Raw genomic sequence first — 11,840 nt, forward strand, 5'->3', positions numbered from 1 at the left:
AGGCTTAGGGGAACTAGGGTGGGTGTCTGTAGGTCTCCATGATAATGAACTCTAAACAACAAATATAAAATTATAACACTGACTTTCTCACACTTTTCAGTTAACATTTCTCTTTTGCCACATTTGCTCTATGTCTATAATTCACAGTCATTTTCCTGAAGTGTCTTAAACAAGACTTGAAAATTTGGACAAACCTTTCTATGGAGGAGCTCTAGTCTGCTAGTCCTAATTGAAAGATTCTTGACTCAGACATGACATTAGCTCTATCAGGGAACTCTCACCCCATACACGCTGTGAGTAAAGGTTGGTACCTTTAGACGGCCTGTCTCCTGAGGAGGCAATGATATTAATTTATCCCATGAAAGATGCCTCGAATAAGGACTATTCATTAAGACATATATTTCACTCAAATAAATATATTTTATTATTGTTTTAGTTATGAGTGTATGGCTAAACATAACTTATTTAATGCATCCATATCCTTTACTTCATGCACCCCAACTGGTCATCTTCATTTCCTTTCATTCTTCCATGCAGGGAGCTGTCAGAATTAGCATTCACTGACAAGGCTCTCACGCTATGTGTCATTCATGCAAGAGTATGGAAGACAGCTTGGTGTTGATGCCAGCACTGCTTTCATGAGCTGCCTATGCTGGTGGTTTCAGGTAGCCTTGTTCTTACCCCTTCATCACCTCTTCCAGTGCCCTCATAATGGCTGCTGCTCAGATAGCCACTCAGCAGGTGGCACTACTGTTCCTCCCACCTCAGCAAGGTCCTGCTGCAGGATGGTTGCTACACCTTCCTGTCCCTATACCCCAACCACAGGTAAACCCTCAAGTAGAATGGGCTTCCCTTTCTGGTGTTCCCCACTGACACCATACTGCTCATCTCTCTCTCTCTCTCCTGTCTCTCTTGCTCTTTCTCGCTCTTGCCCCCCTTCTCTACCTCCCTTTCTCCTTCCTTTAATACCTCCCTCTCTCTCTAAAAATCAATGAAAAAAAATATCCTCAGGTGAGGATTAACAACAAAAAAATAGGAGCCCAATTCTGTAAAACACATGTATAATGATGAATGCAAAAACACCAAAAAGTTAACAGTTGTTATCTGTGGTTTGTAGAATTATAGATACTTTTCCTTCTTTATTAATTTACTAAAGGCCCAGTGCACGAATTCGTGCCCCAGTGGGGTCCCTTGGCCTGGTCTGTGGGATAGGGCTGAAACCGGCTCTCTGACATCCCCTGAGGGGTCCCAGATTGCAAAAGGGTGCAGGCTAGGACGAGGGACCCCACCGGTGCACGATCGGGGCCGGGGAGGGATACAAGAGGTTGGCCAACTGGGGAGGGACTGTGGGAGAGCTCCAGGGCATGTCCAGCCTGTCTCACTCAGTCCCAATTGGCTGGACCCCAGCAGCAAGCTAACCTACCAGTTGGAGCATCTGTCCCCTGGTGGTCAGTGCATGTTATAGTGAGCAGTGAGCAGCCTTAGCATATAATTAGCATATTATGCTTTGATTGGTTGAATGGACAACCAGAAGACTGGACGCTTAGCATACTAGGCTTTTATTATATAGGATTCATTTTTCATCCTATCTAATAATAGACAAACATGGTAATTGACCATACCTTCACTATGCCTCCCATTGGCTAATCAGTGCGATATGCAAATTAACCCAACCAAAATGGCAGCCGGAAGCCACGCAGCTGAAGCGAGCAGGAGGCTTGCTTGCTCCAGTGATGGAGGAAACCAAGGTTCCCTGCCTGCTGCAGCCCGGCTCTGAACTCCGAAAGCAACAAAGTTTCAATTATAGAAGCTAAACAAACCCCAGATACCTGCTTTCAGCAGGCCGTGGCCTTGGAGCTGGAGTGAGCAGGAGCCAGCTCTCAGCTCCAGTGACGGCAACAAAGTTTCAATTATAGAAGGTAAATAAATCCCAGAATAAAAAGAAAAGAAAAAGAAAAAAAGGAGAGGCTGGGAGCTTCAGTCGCTGGCCAGCCTGAAAACGGCCCTCAGCCCCTCACCCAGACTGGCCAGGCACCCCAGTGGGGACCCCCACCCTGAAGGGGGTGTGACCAGCTGCAAACAGCCATCAGCCCCTCACCCAGGCTGGCCAGGCACCCAAGCAGGACCCCCACCCTGATCCGGGACACCCTTCAGGGCAAACCAGCCAGCCCCCACCCGTGCACCAGGCCTCTATCCTGTATAGTAAAAGGGTAATATGCAAACTGACCCTAACAGCAGAATGCTGGGAATGACTGGTCACTATGACACACACTGACCACCAGGGGGCAGACGCTCAATGCAGGAGCTGCCCTCTGGTGGTCAGTGTGTTCCCACATGGGGGAGCTCTGCTCAGCCACAAGCCAGGCTGATGGCTGCCAGTACAGTGGTGGTGGTGGGAGCCTCTCCTGCCTCCTCAGCAGCACTAAGGATGTCCGACTGCAGCTTAGGTCTGCTCCCCGTTGGCAAGTGGACATCCTCCGAGGGCTGCCGGGCTGCCAGAGGGATGTCTGATTGCCAGCTTAGGCCCAATCCCCTGAGGAGCAGGCCTAAGCCAGCAGGTGGTCATCCCCCGAGGGGTCCCAGACTGCGAGAGGGCACAGGCCAGGCTGAGGGACCCCCGCCCCCCGAGTGTACAAATTTTTGTGCACTGGGCCTCTAGTGTTTTTAATAATAAGACTGTGTTTCTCCTACACTCAAAAAAGAATCTGACATGCATATAGATTTATTTGGCACATAAACTTCCCATCATCACAGTACCATGATCCTTCTCCACTTGTCACATTTTTCCTAGATTCCACTTCTTCTTCTTCTTTTTTTTTTTTTTTTTTTTGGTAACTTCTTTTTTTCTTCAAACCTACTGTTGATGCTTTAAAAATTTTTTAAGCTGATTTCACATGGGGATAAGGAAAATGAATTACAAAGTGTTACTTATTCTGGAAAGAGTTATGGATTTAACAATATATTAGAAATGTCTTTGTTTCCAACTAAATGTTGGAGAAGAACAAAACTCTCTGTTTGGCAGTTTGCTTATTAACAAATGCAGGCCAAGTCACATCATACTATATGAATCAATTAAATGTACATAGTGTGCTAGGCATTGTCTGGAATGCCAATAAAAGGTAAGTTTGGCTCTGACTGGTTTGGCTCAGTGGATAGAGCATAGACCTGTGGACTGAAGGGTCCTGGGTTTGATTCTTATCAAGGGCATGTACCTTGGTTATGGGCTCAATCCCCAGTAGAGGGTGTACATGAGGCAGCTGATTGATGTTTCTCATCAATGTTTCTAACTCTCTATCCCTCTCCCTTCCTCTCCATAAAAATCAATAAAATATATATATATTTTTAAAAAGGTAAGCTTGCATGCATTTCCATGCCTCCTTTCATTTCTATTTAATGCCACAAATCATTCAGAAGATTAACTTGGAACTCAAAAAGAAGAGGGTGAAATGTTACTCTATTGGGAAGAAAACCTGAAGGGTCTATCAGTCCTTTCAACTGAATTACTGGACTCCTTTAGTTACTTTCCTGTGCCTATTTTAGCTGAATAAAATTGGCTTCTCTTTCTTAATGAAAAATTGTCCCTTTAATATAAAATTGTCCCCATAAAATTGTTAGTTCCTGGAACTAGAACATTGAGTGGAGTATATCAGGAGTCAAATGATGGAACTGAAATGTCAATCAATGATGTTTCCCTTGAGAAAATGCTGATCTCCCTGGTTTCCCTAAATGGTAGCTTTCTGGTAGCATAAGTGGAAGTCAGAACTTGCAAAACTGTTTAGGTTTCCTCCACTTTTCCTCTCCTGCATCTTCAGCACTTCTTTTAAAATTCTATTCCTTCATTCATGCCGAAACCGGTTTGGCTCAGTGGATAGAGCATCGGCCTGCGGACTGAGAGGTCCCAGGTTCGATTCCGGTCAAGGGCATGTACCTGGGTTGCGGGCACATCCCCAGTGGGAGATGTGCAGGTGGCAGCTGATCGATGTTTCTCTCTCATCAATGTTTCTAACTCTCTATCTCTCTCCCTTCCTCTCTGTAAAAAATCAATAAAATATATTTTTTTAAAAAAATTCTATTCCTTCATTCAAAACCCTGCTCATCTCTTTCATGCAGCCTTTTGGGTTTGTGAGTTTGTTCTTTGTACAAACTGACTTACAGAGAAGTACTTGCCCAGGAAGTAACCTCTCCATCCACTAACATTCTCTATTTACACCTCTCTTGTTGGAATTTTATTAAAATACATTTTATCATGTAGTGTAATTAATTGAGTATATGTCTCCCTACAAATCAATAAGCAACTTGAGTCCAGACTACTTGGCAAAATCATCACTGGTATGGTATGTTGTCACAGTGGATTTCTCCAACTCTTTCCTTACAGTTTAATTGGTGGTTGAAAGGAAAGCTTAGTCACAGTGATGGGAGCAGTATTTTTATGTGGGAATTTTTTCCCAGCATTTCTCAAACATATATATATATACACACTAGAGGCCCAGTGCATGAAAATTCATGCACGGCAAGGGGGGGTCCCTAAGCCCGGCCTGTCCCCTCTCACAGTCCAGGAGCCCTCAGGGGAAGGCGACGCCCCCATCACACCTCTGCTGCTGCCACTGCCAGCAGTGCAAGCCTCAGCCGGCCCTGGTTACCTGAGCCTCGGGTGGTCCTAGGCAGCTGGGCAGCCGCCATCCGAGGCTTGCCTGCACCTCGGGCTGGCCCTGGGCGGCTGGGCAGCTGACAGCCAAGGCTTGCCTGCACCTCAGGCCAGCCCTGGGTGGCTGGGGGGCTGAGGAGACTGGGGAACTCCGGAGGCAGTCGCCCCAGCGGGGTTGAGGGGATAGGGCGCCGCCATCTTGTGGCTGTGGGCACCGCCATCTTTGAGGGCATGGTAGTCAATTAGTATATTCCCTCCTTATTGGCTGTGGGCACCACCATCTTTGTGACAGCACGAAGATCAGTTTGCATATTCTCTCTTTATTAGATAGGATGTGTGTGTGTGTGTGTGTGTGTGTGTGTGTGTATACATTTAAATCCAAATTCTGAGAAAAAGTAGTTGAGAAATCAAGAAAATGGGGGGAAATATTATAATTCTCCTGCATGAATTACAGCATGATGATCAACACAGAGAGGCAACGAGTTCACAGGAGTCATGTCAAGGGGAAAGCAGGAAACATGGCACACAGTCAAAGGTTAAGTCTGCATTTCTGGAATCTGGACAAGAAGCACTAGAAGAAGAGCAGTCACGATCTAATCAGTCAGTCTTGCTAGTAGCTGCTTCTGAGTGTGTGTGCTGCCAACATGAGTCATTCTTACAAATAAAATTAACATTTATAAGTTTATATGTGTAGGATATTATACAAATCCTATGAATGATGTTCCAAGAAATAAATTTTGGAAGCAAATTTAACTCCTTAAATTGGAAATTTTGACATGTGGTTCTGTGTAGTGCTGTTCATCTTACTGGGAGATCCGAATGCTTATTAAAATATTAAAATATCACCCAATAATACTCATGGGCATATTCCAGTATTTGCCTATTCATTGTAGTCTACATACTTGATATATACTAATACACCTGGTATTTATAGTTATTAAACAAATTTAGATACCTATAATAATAAGTAAAGTGTATAAAGAATGTTGAAATATTTTAAGAATGACATAAGTTTATGCATTCCTGAAAATTTCTAGGGATTTCAATTTCTCATTCTCACATGTTGAAGACCAAGGAAACCATGTAGAAAGTGTGTGTTTGTTCATGTCTGTGTTGTCTAATTACAACTAATAAGTGTAGATAGAGAGATGGCTAGATAAGGAAATGATTGAATGAAATAGATTATAAAACACATCCTGGGCAGACAGTTTGTTTTATGGATATGGGATGAGTCAGAATAACCTACAGTACCACATCATCAAGAATCTCAAATGGTGCCTAACCAGTTTGGCTCAGTAGATAGAGCATCGGCCTGCAGACTGAAGGGCCCCAGGTTTCATTCCAGTCAAGGGCATGTACTCTGGCTGTGGGCACATCCCCAGTTGGGGGGTGTGCAGGAGGCAGCTGATCAATGCCTCTTTCTCATCGATGTTTCTAACTCTCTATCCTTCTCCCTTTTTCTCTATAAAAAATCAATAAAATATTTTTTTTAAAAAAAAAGAATCTCAAATGGTGAAGGGGGCAGGGATTTAGGATAAGAAGAAGAATATTGAGATACAGTGACTTATAGATGAAGAAGGGACTATTTTATGTGTCAGACACTGGGTTATATGCTTGAATTTATAAACAGAAACATAAGATATTTGCTTTCAAAGAGTTCAGACTATTGGGAAAGTGAACATACAATTATGAGTCAATCTTTTTTATCTAGAGTAGAAGAGAGTAACATATGCAAGAAGACAATAGTGTCACATAGGCCAGCGTCTTCCTCAACATAAGTTTTGGTAAGTTCTTCTGTTTTTTCCAATAAGGATTTCTTACTTTTTCCCCATGACCGAGGAGTTCTCAGAAGCCCTAGCTCCAAAATGTCTAAATCAACAGCTCCCTCCTACCTGCCTATATGAGGACAGCAAATCCATGTATTTATACATAAGTGCCTCCCACTTACTTGTTCTATCCTGGGTCTTATTTCTGAGTAAATGCCACATACCTGGTCTCTTCCCTCTTGCCTAATGTGGATTAACTTCCTATGCAACTGGGAGGCTGACTCTTCACTCTGAATGTTATCATATGTAGGAGCATCCTTGGCTCCACTCTGTCTCCCAGAATCTGCTTCCAGAACCCCAGCAAAGATTTAACATCTCAACCTCTGCTTATCTGGGAGAAAAGATAAGGCAAGAAAATATTTTCCATTGATTCAGATGTGATAATAGATTAAAATTCCATTTGAAGCAAAAAGAAAAAGTGGGAGCTTGTTTTGCTTCTATTATAATGTAATCAAAGTGTAAATACCATACAATAAAATACATAGATCTCAACTGGTTCGGGTTGATGTGTTTGGACAATTGTACTCAGTAATGAAATGTTTTTATCACCCCAGAAAGTTCTCTTGTGCCCCTTTCCAATCAAGTCCTCTCCCAGCCCAATCAACCACTGCACTGTTCTGGCTTCTATCACTCATATTTCCCTCCTAGCTGTGGGTAGCTATATAAATGATAGATAGATAGATAGATAGATAGATAGATAGATAGATAGATAGATAGAAAAACTTGCTTTTTCTTTTTTCTCCATTGTCCAGTTATTTTAAATACTAGAGGCCCGATGCACAAAATTCGTGCAAGGGGCTCGGCCCCCACTGCAGCAGCGGCAGCCAGCTCTGCCTCAGCGCCCCCCGCCCACTGTGGCGGCCACTTCTGCCTCGGCCCATGCCACTGTGGCTTTGTCCAGACATCTGGAAGGACGTCCTGTCTAATTAGCATATTACCCTTTTATTATTATAGATTAGTCATGAATAACTATACAGTTAGTCTGTAGGTGAAGTTGCTTTCTGCTGAGGAGGGGGTGAGTGCTCTTGGTTTGGGTGAGAAATAAGACATATGTAAACATTAGAAGAAGGAATGTACTGATTTGGGCTTTGTCTCTGGCTATACAGCCTCCCTTGCTCCTATCCATTTCAGGGTCTGTTTTTTCAGCTTTCCCAATGTATCTGTAAAACACTCAATATTATTTCAATATGTTTCTTTTCAATATTAAAAACCCAGATTTTATTTCTTTTATTTGCAACTAAGAGTACTGAGTGCTAAATCAATGGGTCCCTAGATTCCCTTCCCATGCTGACATTCATTCAAGTGACACAGAGGCCATAGCCTACCCTTTCCACTAGAGATAGCATCTCTTGGGACTCCTTGCCCCTCTTGCAGAAATTAACTCAATTCTTGAGATATTTTATTAATTTCTCCCCCTCTACTAGGCACTACAGGGTAAACAGAGAAGGAATTCTCAAAATGCTTACTATCTCATTGGGAACATAAGACACACAAATAATTCACTCTCTGCGAAGAGCAGTAACCAACTAAGTTACAAACAGGAAATCACAGGTAGGAAGAGGTACCAGAAGATGAACAAACAAAAAAAGCAGAGTTAACTGTCTATTCCCCATGTACCTCATAGAGACTGGTATGTGAAAACAACTGTTTGTCTTGAGGAAAACACCCTGGGGATACAATCCCAAAGGACTTAGAAGGTGCTAATGTCCCATGTGAGCCCAGCATGATGACTATTAACTCCAATTCTTGGGAAAAGAGTCTGATCCTGAAAATCACATAAGAGCTGCTCTTAGTCACTCCACTGCTGCCCTGCCAACAACACATTAAACTATTGAGTCTAGAGTCCAGTCACTTTCTGAGATCCTACCATCTTTCAAAGGTGAGCTTTTTTAACTTAGTGCTGCTCTTAACCAGTGAGGCAGATGCCTCAGGAGGTCAGCAAAATTTGTACAGTATAGCTGACGGGTGGAAAAGGCAGGACAGGAAGGTGAGAGTAGAGATTGTCCCTCAAAAATATACAGTTCTACATTCTGGTTAAGCCCAAACCATTTGAGTGAATTTTTACCCTCATCTTTCTATGATTCTTCTTTCCTAAGAGAGCCACTCCATGACCTCCTACTGCTATAATCTCCTCTACTCCGCAGGTTGCTTCTTGGTTGGAGTCCCAATGACATGGTTTGAATCCGACAACCCCCTGCAGCATCTACTTGGCCTATAAAAAAAATCACATATTCATTCTATGCCATGGATGAGGAAGGATTGCCCTACCATGCTTTTTCCTATCCCTGGTATACTGGGCTGATCCAGTGAGCCTTCTCATTTAGAAGTGAGAGGCAAACATGTCTTTAGATCTTTATGTATCCTCTAAACTGTCTTTGTTTACCCAACATCTAGCCATGAGTAAAATTCTGGTCTCCCTTCTTGTACACATTCTCCAAGAGCAGTTCTTTTGGAGTCCCCCTAAGTTGAGGAGGAAGGAGTATATACCCATACTCATTCTTAACCCTCAATTGTTTCACCTTCCCCTAACTCTTCACTTTAATGACACTTCAAAATTCTATCTTCTTCGATTTAAAGGATGAGGATGGATGGTGGGAAAAGTCTTAGAACTAAGTTGTTCATTTTTAAGTAATTCCTTCAGAGAGGGGTATCTAGCATCTTTAGAATATGGCGTATACCTCAAATATTATCTTAATTTGGGGCATTTAACTACAGTTGGAGCCCACTGTAAAAATTACATTCAGAATTATGTTAGAGTTTAAAACATGTTCATTGAGAAGTATCTGTCATGTCTCTATTTTTTCTTCGTGAGGCATTTACTGGAGCTCTGCACTGCTGACACAGTTCCTTATTAAGTAATCTTTCTCCAACCTTCATTGCCCTTCAGCCTAAATGAAGTGCCCACCCCCCTGCAATGGCTATAACTAAATGGTACTATATTGGGGTTCCTTGTGGGGATAAGAAGACCTTGTGTTCCTTTCTTCAGATCAATAGAAATATGCATCAAGGAAACCAAACCAGCATCTCTGAATTCCTCCTCCTGGGACTCTCCAATGAGACTGAGAAGCAGAATCTCCTCTATGTGCTTTTCCTTGGAATGTACCTGGTCACTGTGGTTGGAAATGGCCTCATCATTCTGGCCATCAGCTTGGACTCTTACCTTCACACCCCAATGTACCTCTTCCTTGCTAATCTATCCTTTGCTGATATTTCCTCCATTTCCACCTCAGTCCCCAAAATGCTGATGAATATTCACACCAAGCGTCAATCCATCTCCTATGAGAGCTGCATCACACAGATGTACTTTTCTATTGTGTTTGTTGTCATTGACAATTTCCTCTTGGGAGTCATGGCCTATGACCGTTTTGTGGCTATCTGCCACCCTCTGAACTATACAACCATCATGCAGCCCAGGCTCTGCATTTTGCTGACAATTATTCCATGGGTCCTCAGTAATATTGTTGCCCTGACACACACTCTTCTGCTCCTTGAATTGTGCTTCTGTGACAACAACACTCTTTCACACTTCTTCTGTGACTTGGCCTCTCTGCTCAAACTATCCTGCTCAGACACAATGATCAATGAGCTTGTGTTATTCATCGTGGGCTTATCAGTCATCACTTTCCCTTTTGCCCTCATCCTCTTCTCCTATATCTGCATTGTCAGGGCTGTCCTGATAATCTCATCCACAGAGGGAAAGTGGAAAGCCTTCTCCACCTGTGCCTCTCACCTGACAGTTGTATTGCTCTTCTATGGGACCATTGTAGGGGTTTATTTCTTCCCCTCATCCACTCACCCTGATGACAGAGATAAAATTGGTGCAGTACTATTCACTGTGGTGACACCCATGATGAACCCCTTCATCTATAGCCTGAGGAATAAGGACATAAAAGGTACCCTGAGGAAGCTCATCAATAGGAAAACTTCCTGCCTTTGATGTCCCAGGTATCTGAATTCCTTTTATCCTCATAACCAGATGGATGATTCTGTCCAAAGTTTGTGGTATAGTGGTAATAGTTCAGCTTTTAATAAGCTTTAGGGTATCTGCCTTCTATTCTAACCTCTGAAGAGTTGGGGCTTTTTCATGTTGCTCTGATCTTGGAAACAAACCCCTTAATTCCCTTAAGTCACAACCATAAATCATGTCTGATTATAATGTGTATTACTATAAACTTTGACAGAAATTGTACATAACTTAGATAATAACCAGTGCATGTAGTACCTACAGTCTAGCTTTTTCAGCTTTGAATATGTTTATTAGTAATTCCTTTATTCAATCTAGATTTCTCTATATTGGCTTTCCTGTTTTGCCAAGTTACTATTCAGTTACTATAAAGAAGGACCCACGTTCAAACAATTTTGGACCACTTAGAGTTAAGTAAAACAAACTGTTTTAATTAGACAACTTCTCAGAGCTTTTAGTATGGATAAATCTCCAGAAGGGTAAGATGGTTTGCAGTATTTCTCAAAACTAAACATGTTCAATCATACCGGACCTGATTCATTACAGATTAGTTCATAGGTCGTGTGTTGTGAAAAATACATTTTGGGAAATGTATTTAGATGGAAAACCAGAGAGTGTGCATATAGAAACCATCAATTCTTATCCTGACTCTGTGCCCAAGTAGCTGTGAGATTTTAGGCATGTCAGTTCACTTTATTGAGCCTATTTTCTCATCTATAAAATGAGGTCATTGGTCCCAGTTGTTTCCAACTGTGTGTGTACATCAGAATTACTTGGGGGTACTCATCTTCTTCATCTGTAAAATGAAAATAATAATCCCAACATCTTAAAGCTGTGTGTTGCTAAATGGACATGTATATTATACAACTACCATGCTATTTAGCATACCGTAGACACTAAAATAAAATTTAAAAGGTGTTCCTTTTTTGCGACTGTCACATGGCTTCCAACTTTAATATGCCTTCCCTCCTAAACTAGGTTTTTCTGTCTCCAGTCTAAGCTGACTTCTATTTTTCTCTAAACATAAAATCCAACTTCTTTAAGAGAAACTATATTATCAGCCACCTGCTTTTCTCTGTGGCATCTCTTAAACTTTTATGTCTCATGTGCATTTTCATTACAAATGTAAAACCACCTGTTTTTATATGGGTTACCAACTAGCCTCTTCACTGTCCTGCTTTCCTCAAGTGCCTCAACATCTACTCCATTCTACCCACAGCTTCAACATGAAACATCACAGAGCTGCACTTTCATTATTCCACTTAGAATAGTAGAAAGTCCTAGATTTGTAATCAAGACACTTGGAGTCTGGCCCAACTCTGCAGCTAACTCACCGCGTGACAAGCCATGTTACTAATCTGTTTCTTTTTCTGTAATAGGACCATTGGGTCTAATATAACAAAGC

General features: G+C 42.2%; 1 protein-coding gene across 1 annotated transcript; it reads left to right on the forward strand.

Moving 5' to 3' along the window:
- The first annotated feature begins 9,438 nt into the window (after window positions 1-9,438).
- LOC102418036 (olfactory receptor 1S1-like) lies at window positions 9,439-10,408 on the forward strand. Its single transcript, XM_006092033.1, has one exon. The coding sequence runs from the start codon at window positions 9,470-9,472 to the stop codon at window positions 10,406-10,408; it is 939 nt and encodes a 312-aa protein (XP_006092095.1). The 5' UTR covers window positions 9,439-9,469.
- Window positions 10,409-11,840: the final 1,432 nt, after the last annotated feature.

Source organism: Myotis lucifugus, unplaced genomic scaffold (assembly GCF_000147115.1).
Source record: "Myotis lucifugus unplaced genomic scaffold, Myoluc2.0 scaffold_97, whole genome shotgun sequence".
Classification (NCBI taxonomy): Eukaryota; Metazoa; Chordata; class Mammalia; order Chiroptera; family Vespertilionidae; genus Myotis; species Myotis lucifugus.

Bases quoted from the DNA above. Each gene is read 5' to 3' on its own strand.
- LOC102418036 (XM_006092033.1), top strand. From the start codon at position 9,470: ATGCATCAAGGAAACCAAACCAGCATCTCTGAATTCCTCCTCCTGGGA.